This window comes from Leptonychotes weddellii, chromosome 7 (genome assembly GCF_054177405.1).
Source record: "Leptonychotes weddellii isolate Sample4059 chromosome 7, ASM5417740v2, whole genome shotgun sequence".
In the NCBI taxonomy this organism is placed as follows: Eukaryota; Metazoa; Chordata; class Mammalia; order Carnivora; family Phocidae; genus Leptonychotes; species Leptonychotes weddellii.
In genome coordinates, this window is record NC_138375.1 from 29,635,289 (window position 1) to 29,662,065 (window position 26,777).

The 26,777-nt window shown below is 41.9% G+C and overlaps 1 protein-coding gene across 2 annotated transcripts in view; it reads left to right on the forward strand.

Moving 5' to 3' along the window:
- Window positions 1-25,180, forward strand: part of C7 (complement C7) — a 51,867-nt gene extending 26,687 nt beyond the window's left edge. Inside the window, exons 10-18 of one of the 2 annotated variants that reach the window (XM_081826066.1) lie at window positions 1,331-1,497; window positions 3,851-4,079; window positions 6,145-6,316; window positions 8,284-8,371; window positions 10,742-10,874; window positions 14,595-14,786; window positions 19,254-19,344; window positions 22,099-22,283; window positions 23,937-25,180. In XM_081826066.1, coding sequence (XP_081682192.1) covers window positions 1,331-1,497; window positions 3,851-4,079; window positions 6,145-6,316; window positions 8,284-8,371; window positions 10,742-10,874; window positions 14,595-14,786; window positions 19,254-19,344; window positions 22,099-22,283; window positions 23,937-24,118 — 1,439 coding nt within the window. In that variant the 3' untranslated portion in view covers window positions 24,119-25,180. Of the gene's footprint in view, window positions 1-1,330; window positions 1,498-3,850; window positions 4,080-6,144; window positions 6,317-8,283; window positions 8,372-10,741; window positions 10,875-14,594; window positions 14,787-19,253; window positions 19,345-21,642; window positions 22,284-23,936 lie in introns of those variants that run through there. The other variant, XM_081826067.1, reaches the window with a different exon arrangement.
- The last annotated feature ends 1,597 nt before the right edge of the window (window positions 25,181-26,777 follow it).

The window sequence follows — 26,777 nt, forward strand, 5'->3', positions numbered from 1 at the left end:
AACTGAAAATCACCCCAAATCTGGTCTGCAAGAGAGGAATTTCCAATCATGACCAGTGTAAAAATCAACCACAAATGGAGACAAAAAGATTTCTGAAATTATAGGGCACATAAATGCGGAAAAGAATTCAATTAATATTCACTGCTTAGAACACTCTTCATGTGTTAACGTATGCCTGTTAATTAATAGCTTTTTTGCTTATTGTTAGTATTCCAGATGCAATGAACTCCCCCCATTTTATTATGAAAATTTTCAAACAAACAGAAAGAACATAGTAATTAATACCCATATACCCACCTCCTCTATGTAACGATTATTATGACATTTTCCTGTATATAATGGACATATAATATTTATAATGTGGATTATTCAACAATATATAAATATTATATATTTAAAATATTTATAATTGTACTTGAACCATTTGGAAGTAAATTTCATGATGCTTCATCCCAAAATTTATGCATATATTTTCTAAGAAGGAATACAGTCTCCTATATAACGTAATGCTCTTATTATACCAAGAACATTAAGAATATGAACAATAATTCCCTAAAATCATCTACTTTCAGGTAATGATTGTGGTTTTCTTTTTTTTAAGATTTTATTTTTTAAAAGATTTTATTTATTTATTTGAGAGAGAGAGAACGAGCATGTGTGTTCCTGTGCATGCGCAAGCAGGGGGAGGGGCGGAGGGCAAGGGAGCCAGAGAATCCCGAGCTTAATGCGGGGCTTGATCCCACAACGCTGAGATCATGACCTCAGCCGGAACCAAGAGTTGGATGCTCCACCGACTGAGCCAGCCAAGCGTCCCTTCTCTTTTCTTTTAATAGACATTTTTTTAAAGAGTAGTTTTAGGTTTACAGCACAATTGAGCAAAAAGGACAGGGTTTCCATATACTCCTGTCAGAAACTGAGGCCTCCCCACGATCAGCATTCCCCACCATAGTGGAATGTTTGTTCCAATTGATGAACCTGCATTGACACATCATGATCACCCACAGTCCACAGTTTACGTTCAAGTTCAGCCTTGGTGTTGTACATTCTGTGGGTTTGGACGGATGTCTAATGCTATGTATCCACCATATAGGATCATACAGTGCATTTTCACTGCTCTAAAAATCCTCCGTGCTCCACCTATTTATTTCTCTCACCCACCACTGCTGACAATCACTGATCTTTTTACTGTCGCTATAGTTCTTCCTTTTCCCGAACGTCATAAAGTTGGATGGGTTGTGTTTTAGTGCTTGATAGACTTTTCACTTTCATATTCTCCTTTTCGTTTCGTTTGTGCATCCTGACTTACTTGATTTGATTTCTCCTTGTGTAGGAACTCAGCTCAACGTGCTGCGAGGGGACCCGTTTGTCAGGGGGGGAGGTTCAGGCTTCGTGTCTGGTCTCAGTTTCCTGGAGCTGGACAATCCTGCTGGAAACAAACAGCGATATTCTTCCTGGGCAGAATCTGTGACTGGTCTTCCCCAAGTCATAAAACAAAAGGTATGTCCTGCTCTGTTGAAAGCAGCACAAAGCAGGCATGTTTCTTTGCACTGGGAAAATGAGATTAAATCAAGGTGGTTAAACAGAGATAGCTGTGATTAGCATTTTCTGTATCCCAATTATGTTTTGTATAGTGAAATGAATGCATACATAATAATAAACAGAAGCTTCATTATCTTCTATGTCCATAATTCAATTGTAAAGGTTAAATGTCTTGTAAATACCAAGAGAAATTAATAACGAAATTTGCATATTAAGCTTTTGACCAAAATTTGATTATGTTTTCCTTGGTCTCTTATTCAGAGAATTATAGATTCTTGCAAGAGGAAAGCATTTAGGCTTGTCTACTGTCCCATCAGATTACCTTTCTTCCTCTGGCCATGACATACAGGCTCTTGGAGACGTGTACATTAAGATAGAACAAATTTGTCTGGCCAAATTTTAGGATGTTTTATTGACACAGTCAGTTCTTTTATAATGCAACATATGTGCTTCTAAAAATCCGAGAACTAGGCAGAATTGCACAGTAAAGACCACCTGACTTATGGGGAAAATGGGGTTAAAGACACCAAACTCAAAAACTTATCTGTGATAACTCATTAAAAAAAAAAAAAAAGACAGACATCAGTAAAAACAATAGCATGGGTTTCTATGTGTTAAATTGTTAAGAAATGCATCTACTACATTAAGGTGGCACAATTCCTAGAAAAAGACTTGAAGCTTGCTGGGTGATGGGAGGGTTGGAGCTTCTGAATGATTGTGAAGCGTTAGAAGGAGAGCTACCAGAGGACAGACAGCTGTAGCCCCAGATGTGGATGGGTGAAGGTTAGTACAGGCAGTGACCCTGATGATGTCTGAAGTGTGTGTTTGTATGTGTGCGTTTTGTGCAATCCTATCTTGGGTTGTGTCCACTTTTCTGGTTTCACCTGGTTTTTCTTGTGGATGAAATTGTACATAAGAACACACAAAATTTGCGATACGATCATAGTGTTCCCTAATACATCCGTCTCAATGCAACAAACTCACATTTTCAAAACAAATGCTGTAGCAGAACTGATTCTCTGATCTGTTCACTGTCATGGGAATCAAGCAATGTCCCAGGTGAAACTTGGATACATTTTACAACCCACCAAATCACAATAGCTCCTTGAGTACCCTCCTAACACCACATGCACCCACTTGCCTCGGAATAAGGGTGAAGGGAGGAGGGTAGTTTTCCCAGCAGGTCTTATCCTAAAGTGCCACCATCGATATTCACAATGACCTATTTTCAATACCAGAGCCCCATAACAAATCTTGAAAAATTCGAAATTGTTGATTAGGGAGAAACAGACATTCCTTCTCATTCTCACCTCTGCTCTTCTCCACATCAGATTGTAACTATCATAGGTAGCTGTGCTAACTCACTATCAGTGTATGTCCACGCAAGGCCATGCAGTCTGTTCTTTCATAATGCGGTGTAAGAGAGCTCGGGCCGAGATGGAGGGAGATGTGGCTGAGTTTTTGAGTTATCCTCATCCTTGCAGTGATGTGCTGCCACCAACTCAGACCTTCACAAGAGCCAGTGGTGCCTATATCTTCCCAACTCCAAGGTCATTGGCATTCCAGTGGCAGCCTGAGATTGGCCATGGGGAGAGTTCTTATACTGCGGAAACTGGCAAATGCTACAAATCAGAGCATTTTTGCTCTTAGGAGAGCAGATTGTTAAAGCTTAGCCAGCACATCTAGGGTCTCCAAGTTGCTTTTCACTAGACGTATTCAACACAGAACAATAATGTCTATCTGTTTTATTTTTATTATTTATATTTTATTTTTTGGGGGGCAGCAAAACAAGGTTTATTGAGCGAGAGTAAAGCTTATTGAATGATAGAATGCAAAGCTCCCAAAGAGGGAGGGGACCCGAGAGGGTTGCCCTGTCTATCTGTTTTAAACTTCTTCAGGGAAAAATAGTCACGGTCTCCATTAAGAGACATGTTAAGTCTCTTAGAGTCAGGGTATTTAATTGTAAATTTATTTGCACTTGCTTCTTCACTGTAATTTAAGTGTATTTCCTTTTCTTCTGTCCTCTGCAAGGGTGGAAATGTACTGCCTTCAAAATAATCTTTCAATAACTGGAAAATGGATGTCCTGTTGGTTTTGAAAAATTTTATGCAAAATACTTCTTCCTTATTTATTCCTATTTTTCCTTTTGCCTTGCAAAGAAAGTGAATTGCTTTCTTTTTGTTTGAACAAGAAACAATTGGAATTCACATGAGTGGCTTTTCATTTTATTTTAATGGGGATTGATCCTAAATGCCAGAAGTGTTCTTGCCTAAAACCCTGATTATTGACCATGATGTCTTTATCTGTATAGCTGACACCTTTGTATGAGCTGGTAAAAGAAGTACCCTGTGCCTCCGTGAAAAGGCTATACCTGAGGCAAGCGCTTGAGGAATATCTGGATGAATTTGACCCCTGCCATTGCCGACCTTGTCAAAATGGTGGCATTGCCACAGTTGAGGGGACTCAATGTCAGTGCCACTGCAAACCATATACATTTGGTGTGGCTTGTGAGCAAGGAGTCCTCGTAGGGAATGATGCAGGTCAGTGTGCTGAATTTTTGCTGGTTGTGCTGGACACCATGAAAAGGGAATCACTCTTTCCGTCTGGCCCTTGACATTGTGCTTCTTTGTGTATGGGCATTTTAATTTAGTGTCTCCCTTCCTATTTCACTTCTGGGTTCAAGCTACTGGGTCAAGGCCCTCTGTTGTCTCTGTTTTCCTGTCTTTTTTTTTTTTTTTAAGATTTATTTATTTATTTGAGAGAGAGAGTGTGCATGCAAGGAGGGGGAGGGGCGGGAGAAGAAGAGAGAGAAAATCTCAAGCCAGACTCCCTGCTGAGCATGGAGCCTGAGGGACGCAGGGCTCGATCTTACGACCATGTGATCATGACCTGAGCTGAAATTAAGAGTTGGACACTCAACGACTGAGCCACCCAGGAACCCCTCTGTTTTCCTGTCTTAATTAACAGACCCACCATGCCCTCCACTGGAATGGATTAATGCCTAATACACCTCTGTCCTTCCATAGTCATCTCATTAAAGTTTTGTCATAACATAGGTCTGTGGAGCTGGTGTATGCATAGCTTAACCTTTCTGATGGTAAGCTCTTTGAAATATCTCTTTTTATTTTATGTTATGTTCCATCAATCAATTATTCACAAATGCTTTTGAACATCTCCTGAATGTGCCCAACTGAATGCTTGGTACTTTAAGTACCTTAGTACAGAACTATGTGAGGTTGACTTTATGAGTAGACAACGTACGAGACAATTTTGTATTTATTTATGTCTCTCTCCTCTAGGAAGCTCATTTCTTAAGGTCAGAACGATGATTGCTTTTTTTATCCCAGAGCCCACAGGGCTTGATTCATAGAAGTCACTTAATAAATGTTTGATGAATGAATGACTACATGACTAAACTATGGTTGCTTATAGACAAGCATCAAGAAGGCATCCTTGCCTCCCATTCTCTTCCCAAGTGGCCTGTCTGGTCAATTGAAATTCCACCACTTTGATTTCATTTCTTTGTGGCTTGGATGTCCTGTTATTTGAGAAAATGGAAGCTCCCCCTGCTGGTAGGGGTTGGGGTAACAATCATAATATATCAAGCTATTATTACGCCCTGTTAATATGCTCAGGGGACTACTTTATTAGCTCAATTTCTAATTATGGAAGAAAGCATAAGGAAGCTCATGGGAAAATATTACAAAATTAGTTTAGTTTTGGTGTGTGTGATACTGAGGAGTGGGTCACACAGTAGAAATAGCTAAGGAGCGGTAAACATATCTATCATCAGGAAGTAATGCTTCCGCGGCATGGTTTCTGAGATCAGTTTCTAACTAGGAAAGCCAAGTTCTTAGACTATAGTGCAAGTTCTCTCTTGCCTCCCCCAAGGAATATGATGGGGGGAAATTGTAAAAGCACTGTTAGTGGTGAATCGGCCCTGAGTTGGAAGGTGGCCAGCCTGGGCTGAGCAAGTGCCTGTGGACTGAGGGATGTGGACAGGAGGCAGATGCATTTCTCCTGCTTAGGCACTTCCTCATTTAATAGTGCCAGCTCTGGGGTCAGGAGTAGGGAATACCCAGTAGATTATGTTCTCATGCTCCATCACTGCTTTTACAATAGAAAGGTTCACAATAGGAACTGCTGTAACGAGAGGAGCCTGGACTCCGCGGTAAGGCCATGTTGCTGTCTGGACGTGGCTCTTGGCAGCCATTAGGGCACTGGGCATGACGTTCAACCACCTTGTCTTAGATTCCACACCTATCAACTGAGAATGGTCACAGACCTCCTGCCCATCTCGATTCATTCTGGAGAGAATTAAATGAACGGTAGAATGTCTGTAAAAGTGCTCTGAAACAGTTGCAAAATAATAAACAAATTTAAGATATTATTGCAAGAAGCTCGTTAATGCAGCCTTAACCTGGACAAACCTAGTCGGGGTGCAGAGACATTCTGGTCATTGTAGAAGACCTCCTGAACCGAGTGAAGGGAGTGGGTGCCCAGACCGTCCCCTCCCCCAGGAACCACCTGAGCGGGAAGCTCAGCACTAAACTCTGAAATCTTCCTCTCCGAGGCTTTCTGAACCAGCTCTCTCTTATCTTACAGGAGGAGTGGATGGGGGCTGGAGTTGCTGGTCCTCTTGGGGCCCCTGTGTTCAAGGGAAGAAAACAAGGAGACGAGAATGCAATAACCCACTGCCCAGTGAGGGTGGGCGATCCTGTATTGGAGAACCATCGGAAAGCAGCCCATGCGAGCATGAGGAGCTGGAGCATTTGCGGTAATAGCGGCCGGACCTCCTGGCAATTGCATAGAACGCAGTGCCCTCGGCAGTAAGCGTGGGATGCGCAATTGCCGCTATTCAAAGATTTAGAAGTTAAATGGCGATTTTTATCAGTGACTACTTTGCCTTTAGCAGTGGGGTCACTTGACGGAGGAAGACATGTGTGGCCAACTAGCACTTGTGTGTTTCAAGTTTTCCTGACACAGATGTTACAAAAGGCTGGGTAACTGGGAGGCCATCTGGCCAAGGAGATCTGAGCAGCTTTGGCATCAAGCAGATCCGCCACCTACTTGCTGGGTGACCGTGGGCAAGTTACTTGCCACACCTCTAAAATTAGTATAATCATAGAAGGTAAAACAATGGTAGGGTGTTGTCAGAATTAAATGAGATTCAGCACAGAAAGTGATCAGCACAGTGCCTGGCACATAGTAAGCATTCATTAATAGTTGTATTACTTTTCAGATATACCAATCCTCTTCATTCATTCATTCATTCATTCATTCATTCAGGAGTAAGCATAAAGCCAGATGCTGGAGATGGCTAATATCAAGACTGATTAGCCCAGCTGTCTGACACCAACTTCTCATTTGCCAGGACCTTGCAAAAGCTATCTCAAAATGCTTAGTTGATGAATTATACCCATCGGTCAGAATTCTTCAGGCCACACCTTACTGTTTTACACTGTCTTTACTAACCTCTTTTGATCAGGGATTGGCAAAACATTCTAGTAAGATAATTGGAAGGTCATGTGAGTTGAAGAAAGCTGTAAGATAGTTAGGTATCTGGTAGAAGCATAGGGAGGTGCGATGCCTTTTTCCTAGGTATTTGGTGCTTCATAATCCAACAATAATGAATATCTCATGACCAGGAGGCTGGTGAGCATATGGAATTATGGTAGGAGGAAAAGATGAGGGTCTCCATTGGAGAAGCCCTCTGCCAGAGTTGCCATATTTCCCCTGCCTCTAGACAGAAAGCTGGAGGGAAAGGAGCATCCTAAGGAAGGCATTGAAGGAATTCTCGCTCTTCTTGGTGCTTAGAGGGGAAATCTCCTCCTGTTCCATACAAAGAGGAAAATTACAACCAAGACTTCACACTTGTGAGTTTCCTCAGAATATGGCAAGCGTATAAGGAACTCAGCTGAGGAGGAGGCAACACTCAAAGGCCATTTGTCATGTTTTCCCTCAGATTTCAAATCTCTGGAGTGGGGGTAATACTGCTGGCATGCTATGCTAGTTTTGGGGGAACTACTGAAAACTATTGTTTAATGTTGGATATCACTGTGACTATTATCAGGAGCTTCGTCTAGAGATGGCCTTGTGGGAGGTAGAAAGAGCATGACTTTAGGATCCTAACTGACTACAATGTGAATGCAGCCTTGATATTTATTACTTTATAACCTTGGCCAAGTCATTCAAACTTTCTGAGCCACTGTTTTTTTCACATACCTCTTAGGGCTACGGTGAATGTGAGTAGAGATAATGCACATTTGTAGAGCGACTGCCAAGGTACCTAGCACATAATAAACGCTCAATCAAAGCTCGTTACTATTTTTGTGTTACTTCTCTTGCAGGATCGGTGTTATTGCCTTATTTTTAATACAGAATTAATTCTGTGTTAAAGGCATTTCAGAAGCAGACAGCAGGAGAAAAAGTAGGTCTGAGACAGGTGACCTCTAGAAATCACATAAAGTAGGTGTGTTGTCCAGTGACTTCTATTTTCTTCTCTTTCTTTTTGTTCTTCATACTACTGACTTACTAGCTATTTTTTGGAAGCTTGAGTTTATATTTGAGTTTTCTAGTACAGGATATGATCAGATAGCGATTCTGAGAATGGCAGTCACATCCACGTATTTATGTGAATGGAGTCCCTTCAGATGTAAATGAAAAACTCACTGTGCTGCAAAATATTTATTATTCTGTGGAAATCCATCACATTAATTATGTTTTGTTTCCTTTTCCTTTCAGATTGCTTGAACCACATTGTTTTCCTTTGTCTTTGGCTCCAAAAGAATTCTGTCCATCACCTCCTGCCTTGAAAGATGGATTTGTTCAAGTTGGTTATGGAAGATATATTATTTTCCTTTACATATATACCCTTTGCTCCAAGTTCTCTCTCTCTACTGATGTCATAATCTATTTCCTTCTTCCATGATGAAACAGAGCTAAAAATAGTTTATATGTGCATTTTAGTTTAGTGGTTTGTGACTTTTCTTCTTTGGCCCAAGGTGATTAGAATTCTGCAGAAGGCAGTAGATCTTCTGTGGTCAGGTAAATCAGTACTGCTGCCCAATTAGAAATGTAATCATGCCAGAGGGCTGCTGAACATTTCCATTTTGAACACTAAAATAGGAATCCATAAGCAAGTTCTTCAACAAAGAGAACTTTATTCTTGCCACTGAAAAATGTCTTTAAAAATTTTTTTCATAAACATGAGGTTTGGGATGAAATATTGGGTTTATTCCAGAAGCCAGTAAGACATTTTGCCAGTGTTGGTGAGATATGGGTCATTATACTTTGAGCAATTTTCTCGTTCAGGAAGGAACACAAGTCATCTGCCACTTGTCATTCTAGGGCATTTTTTTGGCTTTGGGGCCATATTAATTCATGTTCTTCTCACTGCTTGTTATGATGAGGCTTTGGCCCCAAGCAGTGAAGTGTCTTTCTGGCTCACATAAGAGATACTGTCCATCAGGACCCTCTCAGTGCTGCCAGTCTTTCTTTCTCCACAAGGATTTGCCTTTCAAATTCCAGGCCCTTAAACATACACTCACTGACATTTCACTGAAGTTTCCCCAAATGTAGGTAATGGAAATGGAAGAGGTGTGTGTGTGTGTGTGTGTGTGTGTGTGTAGAGAGAGAGAGAGAGAGATAGGGGAATGAACCAGCCTCTCTAACACTCATATGTCCCAATACAGTTACCACAATCGATAAAATTCCTGAAGGAAACATAGGCTTGGAGAACAAGGCCAAGCAAACTTGTGTGGTTCAGCAAATCGTGAACTGTTGTCCCAAACTCCAGTGCATGTGTGTCCTGTAAGGAGCCAGGGGCTCTGAACACTGCCCCACAGATGGGCTGCATCACCCAGGGAACTTAACAATAGAGATTGCTGCTTGTCCCTTATCTTCCATTTTTTTCTCATTCTGTATATTTAGGGTAGAGCCTGAGAGTTGTGTTTTTTTTTTTTTTTTAAGTTTTTACTTATTTATTTGAGAGAGAGAGTGAGAGGGCATGAGTTGGGGGGGGGCACACAGGGACAGGGAGAATCAGACTCCCCACTGAGCAGGGAGCTTGATGTAATGGGGCTCCATCCCAGGACCCTGAGATCATGACATGAGGTGAAGTCAGTCACTTAACCAACTGAGCCACCCAGGTCGTCCCCCCGCCCAACTTTTAATTGCTACTAGTTGTTCTGATACAGAGTTAAGTTTGGGCACTGTTGAGTTCAACTTCCCCATATAGCAGTCCCCTTTGCAAGGCAAAGGGAGGCCTAGAGACTAGCACCATAACAAATCAAGTGTCCTTCCCCATTTTCTTCAAACCTCGGTATTAACTTGGGCCCTCTGTTTCCTACCAACTCCCATGATGGAGCCAGCCTGGGCTAGGACTGACAGTGAAGAGAAAAAGGCACCATGGGATTTTGTTCTAATACCTGGAGCAGAACAGGTCCAGCTTCCAACCCTCCCCTTGGGGTCATTCCTAAAAGATGAGGAAAGGAACTAAGAGAAACCCCAGAAGAGCATGATCACATCCTTAGGTCTTAGACTTCAAATTCTTCCTTGCTTCACTGTGAAAGCTCACCTCCTGGGATCACAGGCCAACACCATGTGCTTGAATCTGGCCCAGTCCCAGCAGCACTTCCCAGACAGGGTAGGGGTTGGAGGGTGGAATGGGAGAAGATCAGCGTTCTGCTTCCTCTAAACGTCATCAATGAGAAACTTAAACTTTCATGCACACGCTGATAGGATCTGAATATTTCTGTCTGTTCCTACTGGCTTTTATTAGGCAGTATTGCCAATGAAGAGTCCATAACATCTTAGTGTGAAGAATTGACTGACAAGTACCTTTCCAAAATCCAAAAACAAACTGTCTTTTCCTGAAACATGGGGGAAAACAGTGATGTGGGCAGTGTCCGCTAAAGTAATTTTAATAAGTGCTTACGACAGTGCTTGGTATCTTGGGGACAATCAATAAATTATAGTAGAGTAGCGTTAATGGCTTTATTTCAATTACAAGTGTTGTTGATTAGGACCGTACAGGGAAAAATGTTTTTATAGATAATTTTCTAAATTAGTTATTTGAACTTAGTTTGCCTGATGATTCAAAGAAGGCATGATTGATAGGCCAAATATATCTAAAGAAACATTCTGTTAATGCACAATGGACATACTTTTTTCTCTCTGTCTCTCTTTCATTTCTGTTTAGGATGAAGGTGCGATGTTTCCTGTTGGGAAAAACATAGTATATACTTGCAATGAAGGATACTCTCTTATTGGAGACCCTGTAGCCAGATGCGGAGACGATTTACAGTGGCTTGTTGGGGAAATGCACTGTCAGAGTGAGTGGGCTTGGCTGTAGTGTATAACTTAAAATGAGAGAATCATGGGGAAGAGAATGAATCAAGATGAACCTCTGCTCACTGTGTGGCCCGTATCTTGACCTCCCTTTCCTGAGAGGCTCATATGATCCTGTCCAGGTTTCAGTTGTGTCTTGAAAAAGCCCTCGGCGCTCTCTAGCTGATAGTGCTCCTGTTAGGGGAGGCACATTTTACTGCAATTTTAAAGTTTCTGGTGCAAATTAGAATAGGTCAGGGAGCTCAGGTCTGGCGCAGACCTTCAGAACATCCTCTATAACTCAGTTTCTAGGGATGTACCGTCATCAGTGTACTTCTTCAAATGCTTTGGGTCCTGTTCTGTTCAGATGTAGGCACCTGAGTACGTGCTTCTGCTAACCAAGCTAACGCTACTGTTGGCCTTCCATCTCACTCATACTGCAGTGTAAGTTGGTTCGGCGGATGGATAGAGCTGTAGAGATATATTTTTCCTCTATCAGTTGGTCTATGCGATGTGAAAAAAGCCCTAGTGTACACATGTACATTTTTTTTCTCTTGGGTATATATCTCCTAGTGAAATTTTGAATCATAGGGTGTATACACATTTAGACTTAGTAGATGCTACCAGTCTTCTAAATGGTTGTACCAACTCACATCCCTACCAGAACCTGGGAAGCCAAGATAGCTCTGTATCCTCACCAACACTTGACATCATCATTCTTTTAAAAATTTTAGCTGTACTGGTGAGTGTGTAGCAATAGCTTATTTTTTAATTTGTATTTTTTTCTGGTGACTATGATGTCATGCCTGTTTTCATGTTTATTGGCCATTTGCATATCCTCTTTGATGAAGTGACTGTTCAACTTTTGGCCCCTATTTTCTGTTTGTCTTCTTCTTTTTGATCTGTAGAACCTCTCCTCTTCCTCTTTGTCTTTGTCTCTGTCTGTCTCTCACTCCTGGAGTCCTTGAGCAGAAATTACTGAAATAGAATATAAACATTTCCTACCTCGGAGTGATAAAGCCAAAAGTTAGTTCTTCAAAATGTTTAATGAGATGCTTGTGCTTGAAGAGCTTTTTTCCTTTATTGTGAATCTACTGATAAGAAATGGTCCCAGTCTTTGTTCATCTTAAAATGTCTTTATTAAAAAAAAAAAATGGGGGCGCCTGGGTGGCTCAGTCGTTAAGCGTCTGCCTTCGGCTCAGGTCATGATCCCAGGGTCCTGGGATCGAGCCCCACATCGGGCTCCCTGCTCAGCGGGAAGCCTGCTTCTCCTTCTCCCACTCCCCCTGCTTGTGTTCCCTTTCTCACTGTGTCTCTCTCTGTCAAATAAATAAATAAAATCTTTTAAAAAAAAATGTCTTTATTTTATCTTTGTTTTTGAAGGATATTTTTATTGGGTAAGGAATTCTAGGTTAGCAGTTATTTTACTTAAGGCCTTTAAAGATTTTATTCCTTCCCTTTTGACTTCACTGTTTTCTAGTGAGACATTTACTCTGAATCTTACTGTTTCTGGTTTGAAAATCTTATGTCCAGCTACTTTTGAGAATTTCCTTTTTTCCCCAGTGCTTGGGTCTCAGAAGCACCTCCACTGTGATGTGCCTAGGTGTGACTTTCTTTGTCTTTACCGTGGTTGATATTCGAAGCACTTCTTGAATCTGGCTTTAATGTCTTTTGTCAATTTTAGGAAATTCTTGACTATTGTGTCCTCATTGACTCTGTCCCATTCTTGCTCATTTCTCCTTGTGAGACACAAATGATGTATTTTTTAGACTGTATATATTACCTACATTCTTTTCTTTGTTTTACATCATTTTTCTCCACTCTTTGTTCCATTCTAAATGATTTTTTTAGATTTTATTTTTTATTTATTTGAGAGATAGCGGGTGAGAAAGAGAGAGCACAAGCAGGGGGAGAGGTAGAGGGAGAGGGAGAAGCATGCGGCTCCATCCCAGGACCCTGGGATCATGACTTGAGCTGAAGGCAGACACTTAATGGACTGAGCCACCCAGTCGCCCTCTCTGTTTCATTCTACATACTTTCTATTGATCTACCTTCCAGTTTATTAAGTCTCTATACGGTTGTATATGATCCGTTTTTAAGAACTGTTGTGTTCTTAATTTCATTTTCCAATTCTAGATATTTAATTTGTCCACTTTTCTATACTTTCTTATTCTCTGTTGAAATTCTGCACCTTGTTATTTAATTTTTTCCCAACATGTTAATCACAGTTATTTCAAGGTCTGTTGCTGTTAATCCCAATATCTGGACCTGCTGTGGATCTGTTTCTATTGTCTTTTTTGGGGAGTTTGTTTAATTCTTGTCCTTTTGAATGTTAGATTAGTTTTGATTAAATGACAGACTTTATGTGTAAAAAAATAAAGGAATCATTTGAGGTTTTGGGTGATGTTCTTCTCTTCCTATAGAAAAGATTTGATTTTGTTTCTGGCAAGCAGTGAGGCTGTTTTATGTCTTATTTACCTTTATTTCTAGGGTGTGGCCATTAAGGGATCCCAATAGAAAGTCTGGGTTTTCTCCCTAGGTTCCTCCTTTGTGATGGGAGTAGACTCTAACTCTTGATCCCTTAGCCCTATAAGATTGTTAAAAACTACCAGCTTTTCAGCCTCTGAGCTGCAGTTCCTCCTTAGTTTAGCAGTCTTTCAGCTTTTTTTTTTTTTTCAAACTACAGATACCTCAAGGAGAAAGGCATTACCAAATGTTGTAGACTTGTATCTGTTACATCCCCAGCAGCACACAACATAATTGGCTAAATATAGGCACTCAATAGATGTTGTTTTTGAATTAATGAATGAATGGAGTTTCTGATGGAAATGGTAAAGAAACAGAGCAGGATTTTTTTTTTTTAAAGATTTTATTTATTTATTTGAGAGAGAGAGAATGAGAGAGAGCACATGAGAGGGGGGAGGGTCAGAGGGAGGAGCAGACTCCCCGCCGAGCAGGGAGCCCGATGCGGGACTCGATCCAGGGACTCCAGGATCATGACCTGAGCCGAAGGCAGTCGCTTAACCAACTGAGCCACCCAGGCGCCCCAGAGCAGGATTTTGTAGAATATTGTCCAAAGTCCATTAGAGAGATTGCCAAGATTTTTTTTTAAATCATAAATTATGACTTGCGTCCCATAACTATGCATGTTTCTCATATTTCTCTTTTGCTGTTTTCTCAAGTAGAAGATTTGAGCTAATGAATGTAATCGAGTGAGAAAGACTAGAGATGGAAAACCAAAGACTAATACTTGTATGGTTGTAAGGTTAAAGGTGGTTCTTTAAAACTTTCAGATAGTAAAAATATCTAATTGGATATATGTTAATGATATGCAGATGAATAGTGCTTTTGGGAAAATTTTGGTGGGACTTCACCAGACCCAAGAGATAAGTGGCAGCTGTGAAAATCGTGGTACACAGCAGCCTGGGCTTTAGGACTCTGTTTATAAGTCTGGTTCATTTTAAGTGGGCACGTTGCTTTGAGGGTAGGGGTGGAGGATGGGAACTGTTTTGGTCTTCAGTCTTTCACTGGTTAATTACATGCCAGGCACTGTGGGACATGTCTTTCAGGGTATCCCAGGAGTGAACTTACCTCTTCGAAGCTCTTTGTCCTCTAATGTGAAAAAAGCAGAGCATGTGTATTAGCACTATTCAAAGCTATCATTAAAAAAAAAAGATGGCTTAGGAAAGCAATGACCCTTGTATTCTGTTTTCTTTTACCTTTAGAAATTGCCTGCGTTCTACCTGCACTGATGGATGGCATACAGAGTCATCCCCGCAAACCGTTCTATGGAGTTGGTGAGAAGGTGACCATTTCCTGTTCACGTGGCATGTCCTTAGAAGGTCCTTCAGCATTTCTCTGTGGATCCAGCCTTAAGTGGAGTCCTGATATGAAGAGTGTTCAGTGTGTGCAAAAAGGTGAGTAGCTCATAGGTCTGTCCAAGGACACCTGCACTCAGGTGAGTGAGGGTCCTTGTGACAGTCCTTTATGGCACTGAATGGACATAACTGCGAGTCATTCCCTCCATCCCTGCCCCTCTACAAGAAGGTCAGTTCGTAGACTGGATAACAGACTCTTTTTCACATGGCACAGGTAGACTCATGTGATTCTGAAACTAACTTAAATCCTTCTTACCGAAGATTAGATAAGTTTTGGTGCTAAGAAAATAAAGGATTTTTAAAAAATAATTTCTGGTTTTCTCCAGATTTTTGGAATGTACTTTTATTAAGTACAGAGTTGAGTTGAAGATTTATAAAAAAATCTATGTTTCACTCCTGGGCTTTCAGAGAGTTTATTAGCATTATTGAAATAGAAAATTTAGAAGCATTTACACTTAACACTGCAAAGCAGAAGTTATTGAAAGCAAAGTGTTGTGGTTTGTACGGATGTTCTTAATAGTGGAAATCCAAAAATTCAGTATTTTGAACACCAAGCAAATTAAAATGATCTTTTAAGAAGCTACGGTGAGAAGAGGTTTAGAAAGCCAAACCATTTCTTTTTAGAGGTATTTAAGGTAGGATGGATTTATTTTTAAAATCACCTCCTGTTTCTTCTTTGTTTGCATTTTAAAAAATAAATGGAAAACACATGTTTGTGACAATTAAGAAACAGGAAGGAAGGAAAACGCATTTACATTCCATTTTGTATGGTATTCTTATTTTTCTGGTGAATGACTTTAATCCAATGCTAAAATTTGCCTTTTATGGTGAGGATGAAGTACTAGATTCTGTGAGTGATACCGTCAGGTGAATTCGATGGTCACAGCTAAAGAGAGGGCAGGCTGTACAGAATCCTCTGCAGCTGAAGGTGGACGTGGGCTGTGGTGTTAAACATAGACATTAATTGTCATCAGGAGGCAGCAGGGCCAGCCGGGTGCCCGCCATGCTGGTGCCCATGTGCCCATTAGCTGTCAGAGGTCCACAGCAGAGACAAGTGCTTTGTTTTCTACGGCACTGACACATCAATATGAATTTATCAGGGATATTTGAAGTAATGGACCTGTACCAGGAATTCTAAAATTAAAGAGAACAATGTACACTTGCTGAGGTTGCTCTTTCATTCCAAAGGAGATATTACATACTTGTCTTTCTAAAATGTCTGCTCCAGTCATTTTGTAGCACAATTCGGTATGAATTTTCTCCTACTCAGTAGCAAATTCTATTAAAGTTTCAGTTAAGGATATTTTTCAGGCCTGCGTGTTTTTCAGAAGACATGATGAATAAGAATAGTAACTTCCCTTAAAATAAGCCTATCACAAATAGAAAACTCCAGGTTTGTCAGCCTCCAAGGCTGACGTTTTAAAATAACTGCTATCAGTAGTTAGTCTTTTTATTTTTATTGCAGTAAAACAGACATAACATAACATTTACCATTTTAGCCATTTGTCAATGTACAGTTCAGTGCATTAAGTACATTCCCATTATTGTGCAACCATCATCAGCATCCATCTCCAGAGCTTTCTCATCTTCCCAAACTGACACTCCGTGCTCATTAAACACTAACCACTCATTTCTCCCTCCCTCCATCAATATGTAGTCTTGACGTAAAGATATATGAACATAACCAAGCTATATGTTCTTTCTTTTTTTTTTTTTTAAAGATTTTATTTATTTATTTGACAGAGAGACACAGCGAGAGAGGGAACACAAGCAGGGGGAGTGGGAAAGGGAGAAGCAGGCTTCCCGCGGAGCAGGGAGTCCGATGCGGGGCTCGATCCCAGGACCCTGGGATCATGACCTGAGCCGAAGGCAGACGCTTAACGACTGAGCCACCCAGGCGCCCTCTAGAATTTCATTCTTATGAATGATTAGTAAATAAAGTTTAAAAAATATTTTTTCGGGGCGCCTGGGTGGCTCAGTTGGTTAAGCAACTGCGTTCGGCTCAGGTCATGATCCTGGAGTCCCTGGATCAAGTCCCACATCGGGCTCCCTGCTCGGCAGGGAGTCTGCTTCTCCCTCTCCCGCTACCCCATCTTGTGCTCTCTCTCTCTCAAATAAATAAATAAAATCTTTAAAAAAATATATATATATATTTTCTAGTTTTATTGAGAAATAATTGACATACATCACTGTAGAAGTTCAAGGTGTACATCACTGATGGTTTGATTTATATCTATTGTGGAATGATTACCACAGTAGGTCTAGTTGACATCCATCATCTCGCTAAAATACAATTAAAAAAAAAAGAAAATTTCTCCTTGTGGTGAGAACTCGCAGGATCCACTCTCCCAACAGCCTACCCGTATATCATAGAGCAGTGTTAACCATAGTCTCTGTGTTGCACTTTACATCCCCAGTACCCATCTGTCTTATAACTGGAATTTTGTACCCTTTGACCACCTTCTTTGCATTCCCTCTCCCCTCTCCCCTGCCTCTAGCAAATAAACTTCTAAGCGTAATGCAGAACTCATTTATATGACTTTATCATTGAACTTTAGTTTTGGTACATTTAGATTAGACTTTCTCATCCCCAACACTGTTGGAATTTTGACCCTGGTAATTCTTTGTTGTGGGAGCCTGACCTGTGCATTGTCAGATATTTAGCAGCATGCCTGGTCTTCACCTACTAGATGCCTGTAGCACCCCCTCACCCCTGGTTATGATAACCAAAAATGTCTCTAGACATTGCCGAATTGCCACTGGTTGAGAAGCACTGATCTAGATAACACCATCTTTTTGTTGTTGTTCAGTGAGGGAGGGGCAGAGGGAGAGTGTGAGGGATGGAATCTGCTAAGTGTGGTGGCCCAAGGTGGGGCTGGATCTCATGACTCTGAGATCATGACCTGATCCGAAATCAAGAGTTGGTCACTTAACCGACTAAGCCACCCAGGTGCTCCCTGGAGAACACCATCTTAAAAAACATTTTATTTTGGAACAATATTAGATTTCAGAAAAGGTGCAAATACAGTTTTTGTATACCCTTCACCATGTTCTCAAAATATTAACATCTCATATAACTTGACATAATTTAGTGGGTTAATTAAGACATTTAATATTAGTATAATACTGTTGACTAAACTACAGATTTTATTTTTTCTACTATATCCATTTAATGGTCTAGGATCCAATTCAGAATACTACATTGCATTTAGGATAATAGCCTTTTAAAGGGAAGTGTTTAAAGAATGAGTACTCATTACAGATGTGGCTGGACATGGCAGGCTATGCTTTACATTGCTGCCATTTTTTACAAGTTATGAATTGTTCATGAGATTTTACTGTCATGTCTAAAGCTCTTAAGTTTTCCAAAGTGAGGAAGTATTGCACAGTTTGTGCATCCATAAAAATATGCTCCTCAGATAAATTACCTTTATAGATATATCCAACATAGAACTAGTTTTATGATGGGAAAGTATATGCCACTGAATTCCATTGTCATGAAGCTGGCAGGCAGTGGAAATAGCAGGATATTTTAGGCTATTCACCTTGTAATCAGGGATAGCTGAGGAGATGGCCGTCAAATCAAGCTCTTGTAAGCTGGACCAAGGTGTTTTCCTGTCAAAATTGGAATGATGGTTGACTTTGATCAGTTTGTAGAAAGCACAAAGCCATGGAAAGGATTTTATTAAATGTAAATACCTCTAGATATTGACTCACTATTGAAGGGAAACCAATTAGACATTTACATGTGAGAGGTTATTATACATCTTGGGGTACTAGGGAGTTCTCCATGTATAGATCACATTATGTTGCTTTCTGTCCCACTATAGACAGAGTGGGTAAAATGCAGTCCAGACAACAGTTTATAAATCGCAATTTCTTAATGAAAGGGAGCCTTCTCCCCTGGCCTTGAGTTGAGACAAACATGGACTTAAATCCTGGCTTGGCCAATCTGTTAAACATGTGAACTAGCACCAATTTCTTAGCTTTTCTGACCCTTTGTTTGTTTCTTTTTTTTTTTTTTTTAAGATTTCTATTTATTTATTTGACACAGAGAGAGCACAAGCAGGGGGAGCGGCAGGCGGAGGGAGAGGGAGAAGCAGGCTCCCCGCTGAGGAGGGAGTTTGACGTGGGGCTCGATCCCAGGACCCCGGAATTGTGACCTGAACCGAAGGCAGACGCTTAACCGACTGAACCACCCAGGTGCCCTTGACCCTTAATGTCTTTAACTCTGAAGTGGGCATCTGTTAAGGAGGATTAAATATCACAATAGTCAATGCTCACACAATAGGAAATGCTCAAGAAATGGTAACAATGAAATTATTTGTAGGGTACTCCTAGGAATGCTCTGTCTCCCGTAAAATGCTTTACAGCTTTGTTTTTCAACTGTACAAATTTGTGGCAGTTGAGAATATTACAGAACCTGGTTCAACAATTAAAATAACATCTTGTTTACCATAAAGAAGCTCTTCGAATGACTGCATCTCCCTTATCCTTTTCTTTCAGAGGCCCCTTTGCCACCAGCAGTGCCCGAATGTCAGCGCTGGGAGAAACTGCAGAATTCAAGATGTGTTTGTAAAATGCCCTATGAATGTGGGTAAGCTCTGCTTTTGCTTTTTTAAAAATTTTTATTTTATTTTATTATTTTTATATTTTATTTTTATTTGTTTTATTTTATTCAAGATAAAAAAAAGTGTGTCAATAGATGCTAGTCTCTCTGTTAGATCGAAGGTGCTGCTGACCAAGGGTTAAGGATCTTTGTTTGCGTCTTAGCCTGGCCCATCTACTGTCTGTTATTTGCCTGGGTCACCCCAGGCCTGGCAACCAGCGGCGTTAAGCAGTGTTCTATTCCGTCTAGAGAAAGGCTGAAGGACTCGGGCACTGCTTGTTTTATACATGAAATGGGGCAAAATGAAAACACTGTCACTCGAGGATTTAGAGCTTGAGGAAATTAGGGTTGAAATTCCCTTGAAATATAAACTCTTATGCAGTGTTCCAACAGAGATAACAAGTAGCTGCTTTTCCGATTCTCGAAATGGCTGTGTCTTGAGATGGGCATTATAAGAATGCCACCCAGCTTGCAATCACTCTGCTGTAGGTGGATAGCTGAAGTAGGTACTAGATGTCTGGGTTATGGTCCTAGTGGGACAAGGGAGTCTGACTGCCTTAGGACAAGAGGAGCTTTCCTAGCGGGACTATTTATAGACATGTGGGCAGAGGGAAGGAAACTGCACGCCAGGGGGCAGTAGTCCCTGACTGCCAACAGCCAGGGTGCATATCCGTGCCCGGGGCCTGAAGCAGTGACAAGAGGGGCTTTTATGCAAAGCTGGAGACAGAGAAGACTGTGCAGATGGCAGCTGAGGAAGAGCTGAGTCCCTCATTTTAGGAACCTCAGAGAACGCCCCCCCCCCCCTCCGCTGCCCTGGAGTGAGCCAGGGCACTAAACATCCCTCCAGTCTCCTGCCATTGATCAAATGCACCTGAAGCTAGAGGATAAGGAAGTGGTTCATAGTGTCAGCCTTCCTGGCAGTGGGGCGGAGAATGGAGAGTGAATCTGGAGAGGCAAATGGGAGAGATCTAAGCCCCCAGATTTATTGGTCATCTTTAAGTTTGAATCAAAACATACGATTACTGACCAATTACAGTTGACCCTTGAACAACACGGGGGTTGGGGTGCCGAACCCTTCACACAGTCAAAAATCCACATACAGCTTTTGACTCCCCCCAGAACTTAACTACTGATAGCCTACTATTGGCTGGAAACCTTACCAATAACATAAATATTTTTTTAAAAAAGATTTTTATTTATTTATTTGAGAGAGAGAGAGGGTGAGAGAACCCAAGCAGGGGGAGTGGCAGGGAGAGGGAGAAGCAAGCTCCCCGCCGAGTCAGGAGCCCGATGCGGGGCTCGATCCCAGGACCCCGGGATCATGACCTGAGCCGAAGGCAGACGCTTAACCATCTGAGCCACCCAGGCGCCCCTGTGGCAGTATCTTACAAGAAGTAACTTCTTTCGAGAAAAATATAGCCCAACAGTGTAAATTGTAGTGGTCGTCCACCCAGGGTGTTCTGACTGTGGTGGTATTTTTTTATGAATCATTGTTGACTTTGATTCACTTTCATCCTCTTTCCAACTTTTCTGATTCATTTACTTTATCTGTAGCCTGCTGTTTATAGACGTGGTGTGAGCTTTCTATCAGATACTGATAACAAGGTGGCTTTGCCAGGTCTCTGCCCTTTGAGCTGTTCTGAGTAGTTCAATTTAAAGCTTAAATAAGCAGATAAAAGAAAGATACAAGGATTTGTTTTTGCGATGTAAATAACTCCAAGTAAATTTAGCTCTTGGTATTGAAGAAAATATTAGAGCTAAATATATATAAAAATAAATATAAACTCCATCTACCATACAAAAATACTTTGTTGTCTAAGCGTTCACTACAGTAATGCCTTCCTTATCTATCGACATTCAGGAAGGTGTTTGTTTTTATTAGTGACCTTTCCAAAAAGCCGAATCTCACCATTTTAGCATGCATGCTTAAGAAACAAAAAAGTAATATATTTTTATAGAAATATTTCTAAACTACTTTGTAAACATCAATACTTTAAAAAATCCCATTGATTATGTTAACTTTGTTTTCGTTTTTTGAGAGACAATGAAAGACTAAGGAACTGGTCCAGGTTAAAGGAGATTAAAGAGACATGGCAACTGAATGGAGTGTGTGATCCTTGGACTTTGGAGAGGGAAAAAAAGATGTAAAGGGCATTTAGGGAACAGTTGACAAATATTGTCTATGAAATAGATAGTAGTATTGTATCAATATTAAAAATCCTGATTTTGATAACTATACTGTAAAAATAAATCCCATTGAAAAATACAATTTCATCTTCTCTTGAGGATTTGGTCATCAAGTGTTGGACAATGCCATACAGGCCTGCTGGCCTGGGAGGACCTAATTTCTGCAGTCAACAGTCCCAACAGACTACAGTCTCTGAGTGTGTGATCTTTGCTGATTTTCTGCCTCCTTCCTGCTTGTCAACCCACCAGTGTCCTGAGCAGACCTTGCCTTCTCTTCTAATTTGCTGTATCTGATCTGCTCTAGATGAAACTAGAGCAACACGAGACACCTAAGCTTGTAAAAATTGTGAGCAAATAGGAGCAAAATACGTTCATTTTGAAGATCTGAGGAGGGTGAGCCCCAGGCATGAAGGAGATCGAAGTTTCTGCTCCATCTTTTTGCTGTGGCTGGTAACATCGGAGGCCCTGAGCTCAGAGCCTCTCCTTTCGCTTCTCATCCTCCATTTTGAAGACTGAAAATCTTCTAAGTAATGTAATTTTAAAAATTTGTTTCAGATCCTCCTTGGATGTATGTGCTCGAGATGAGAGAAGCAAAAGGATACTGCCTCTGACAGTTTGCAAGATGCATGTTGTCCACTGTCAGGGTAGAAATTACACCCTTGCTGGGAGGGACAGTTGCACTCTGCCTGTCCCCACTGAGAAAGCCTGTGGTGCCTGCCCACTCTGGGGAAAATGTGATGGTAAGGGGCATTTCATACTTGTAACTATAACAATGCGAAGGTAGTAGTACTGAGGTTTTTAAAACTGGGGGTTCTAGTTTAGCAGCAAATCCAAGCAGATCCCTGAGGATGTGAACGTCTCAGGCTGGTCCAAGAGTGAACTGTCCTTGCCCACAGCCTTCCCTGGGGAGCTGGGGCGGGGGGATCGAGTACCTAAGAGAACAAAAACCCATCCTCGATGGTCTGAATGTCCTCCCAAACCCTGGTGCTTCCCATTTCCCCTTCATGGTTCTTGCTCCTTGTATTATCCAGATTATGTATTCATTTTAAAAAATAGACTCACATAAAAATACCTATTTTTAAAAAAGGACATTTTCTTATCACTTTCTTAAAAGGAACTATCGCGTGCCATAAATATTAGGTAACTATAAAAATACATGTAAAGAAACAAAATAAGGTTGTAGAGTCTAGCCAGATGGGGCTGGCAGCTTGAGGGGTACTGCTTCTGTGGGAGAAAGGGAGTTTAAAAGATTTTATTTTTATTTATTTGAGAGAGAGAGAGAATGAGAGAGAGAGAACACCTGAGAGGGGATAGGGTCAGAGGACGAAGCAGACTCCCCGCCGAGCAGGGAGCCCGATGTGGGACTCGATCCAGGGACTCCAGGATCATGACCTGAGCCGAAGGCAGTCGCTTAACCAACTGAGCCACCCAGGCGCCCTGAGAAAGGGAGTTTAGCAAGTGTTAGGGGAGTGTTAAAAGCCTGTCAGTGCCAAGGTGACACTTTCTCCTAGAAGTACTCAGAAGAATTTGAAGACGATAGAAAAAGGAGTTACTTTTTCAGCTCGTGGCTCGAGATTTGCCAGCACTACGTCCCAGTAGCACTTACGATGATCTTAAATAGCACCCTTGCATGGCCTTCCTCTCAGTTTTAGCTACACTACTAAGGGGGAAAGCCTGCGTGGCCGGAGCCAAGTCACTGCCCTCAGTTTCCCCATCTGGGGAAGTTTGGGAGCTGGACTGTGTGATCTGTGAGATCTCTGCCAGCAACTCATGCCCTCCCTGTGGCCTGTACCAGCCGGGCCCTTTTCCTCTCACTCCGGGACAGTTCGTGGCCCAAGCCAGGACATACTGAACCCCAACCACTGGGTCACATTAGGATTGGCAGTCACCAGTGGGCTGGCCAGCACCTGCAGCGCACACAGTGAATTCCTCCCCAACTCATTTCTGGCTTATTTTTACAGGCTATATGGCCTTTTGCGTTTTATGCCCTGTGTCTCAAAGCGAATTGAATTCTTTTCTTTGTCCTTGTTTGAGCCTTGCAGCAACTTGGTCTTTGCTGAGGTCTCCTTATCTGTCAGGGGTTGAGGGATTTATATTCAGTTTCTGGCTTCCCTAGACTGCAGGAGAGAGGACTGGGGAGCCCTTGACTTGGAGAGAGCTGGCCCACGTGGGTCCGGCCAATCGGCCTGGCCAGCCTCAAACCCTGCTTATTCGGAGTGCAGCAAAATGCCTCACTTTCCCGGTCCTACTGCTTTCCCAGGGGGGGCTGGTTGCGGCCCCCGAGGCAGGCGCTTCTAGAGATCTCTGTAGAGCATCGTGATTTTGGAGGTTATGTGCCTGGACTCTTCCCGCTCCACCACGTGCCATTAAGCCTCCGTCGTTTATGTTTCCAGCCCAGAGCGGCAGGTGTGTCTGCAGAGAAGCCTCGGAGTGCGAGGAAGGCGGCTTTCGCGTCTGCGTGGAAGTGGACGGCGTGGAGCAGACGATGAGCGAGTGCGCGGCTGGCGCGCTCAGGTGCCGAGGGCAGGACGTCACTGTCACCAGCACAGGGCCCTGCGCCGCGGGGACCCCGTAGGCTCCCGGGCCCCTGGGCGGAATCCCACAGCCCGCTGTGGCTGAGTTCAAACACACGTAACTGAGCGCTTGAGGCGACTCTGCCCGCCGGGGAGGCCCCTTCCTTCTCCGGGCCCTGCACCGTCTCTCCCCAACTCCCAGCTGCGGGCACCAGCACAGCGCCCCCCGCCCCGCGCCCGGTTCTGCCAAACCCGAATCCAGATAATAGGCCTTCTCTTCTTATGTAAAATGGCAGTCAGGATGAACAACGCACACGAACCTGTGCAAGAGCTGACTGTGTGTTCTTGGACACATTGCTCACTTGTCTGGACCTTGACTTTCTAAATCCGAAAATTAGAGGCTTAGACCAGAGAAACTCGAATCCTCCGTTCAGCCCTAGGATTCTTTAACACATGATTGACCCCACCCATGGGCCAGAACACACTGTACAGATGGATTAGGAAAAAAGGTAAGATGAGAGAGGTTGGCTTCGCTCAGGGAAGCTGAATGCTTAGGGGACCTTGAATGGAAAAAGACAGATGCAATTATCCACCCCAAGCAGCCGTCTCAGGCTTCCCCCTGTGACTCCAGCACCACATGCAGGGATCCGAACCCCGGAAATGTCAGAACCACTGTGCTATCCTCACGGGCACCGTCTGCCTTCTTGTCTGAGCACAAATACAATCCCCTCTTCTCTCTGGGGCTTTTCTCTAGGGCGTGTCAAGCGCAAGAACTGCAATTTGCCCCCTTTCCCCCCTTTTCTTTTGTAGGAAGCGTGCGTTCATGGCTGAGCTATTGAGAGATTGTGTATTTGACAGCACAGTTTTCTCGCATATGAATACATGCTTGGATTTTTCAGGGGGCCACACAGGTACATCAATTTGAGACATTGGCCTTCTATTTATTCCTTATTCATCTTTCTTCAAAACAAAAAAGCAGCTGTGGGAGATGAAATGAGTGGGCTTAAGTGGAATTTAAAATATGCTTTCATATACAAATAATAACTGTACTTTTCCGGTACTGATAAATACATTTCAACAAAAGCTTAGTGAAAACGACAATGATTAAAATCTCATTAAAGATACTATTCTTTGGAGTTTTTTTCAACTGTATTATGTTTAATTTTAAAGAATGTTTCCACGAAGAATGGCTAATGTGTTCTTTTTAAATATATTTTTACTTTTTAAATTACTTTACAGAGGTATGATTGACATGTAAAAAGCTATACAAATTTAATGTATACAACTCCGATGAGTTTGGGGATAAGTACGCATCAATCAAGACCATAAACATATCTATCACCTCCTGAAGTTTTCCCCCACCTCTCTTCTCATTGTTGTTGTTATTTATTTATTTTATGGTAAGAACACAACATAATATCTTCCTTCTCAGAAAACATTTTTAAAAAGAGTTTATTTATTTATTTTAAAGAGAGGGCTTGCACAGGACAAGGGGGAGGAGCAGAGGGGAAGGGGAGAGGGAGATAACCTTCAGCAGACTCTGCATGCTGAGTATATCCTGAGCGTAGAGCCTAATGTGGGGCTCCATCCCACCACCCAGGGATGATGACCTGAGCCAAAACCAAGAGTCACGCACTCAACTGACTGAGCCATGCAGGCGCCCCCCTTCTTAGAAAATTTTAAGTATATGTTAAAGTATTGTTAGCGATAGGCATTTTGGCTAACACATAGCTACAGCAATGCCGTATAGTGGATCTCCAGAACTTCCTCATCTTGCATAACTAAACCTTGCTACTCTTTGACCATCATGTCCCCAAATCCCCCCTCTCCTCAGCTCCTAGAAGCCACCATTCTACTACTCTTTTCTTTATGAACTTGACTATTTTAGGTTATACACATAAGTGAGATTATATAGTATATCTTTCACTGTTTGCTTTATTTCATTTAGCATAGTGTCCACTACGTCCATCCATATTGTTGTAAATGGCAGGATTTCCCTCTTTTTTCTAAGGCTGAATGACATTTCATTGTATGTATATACCACATTTTCTTTATTTACTCATCCATGGATGGACACTTAGGTTGTTTCTATATCTTGGGTATTATGAATACCTCTTCAGGATCCTGATTTCAATTCCTTTCGGTATTTGCTCAGAAGTGGAATTGCAGATCATATGGTAGTTTTTTTTTTTAAATAATTTTTTGAGTAAACTCCATACTATTTTCCACAATGGCCATGCCAGTGTGTTCTTACCTGAAACCCAGGTCTGATTCAGGTCCAGCTTTATATACCACATTGTCCCTTGAATGAAGATTCAGATAGAATATATGGAAGTTACAAGGAGGCAGGTTTTTGGGATGCCTGGGTGGCTCAGTTGGTTAAGCGTCTGCCTTCAGCTCAGGTCATGATCCCAGGGTCTTTCCTGGGATTGAGCCCCACATCGGACTCTCTGCTCAGTGGGGAATCTGCTTCTCTCTCTCTCTCAAATAAACAAAATAAAAAAATACAAGGAGGCAGGTTTAAATAGACTGAAAATGATAGCGTTCAGAAATGTTTGAGGCCAACTGCATTTGTTAGAGGTTATTAGGGAGTTAATTTCTATCCTGGGTAGGGGGATAGGTTTGAAAATGCCAGGACCACATGTAGATCCCAGAACAAAATTGAACAAGTAATTTCTTTGGGAGGAAGAGATCAGTATCCTTCCAATAACTTCTCCTCTT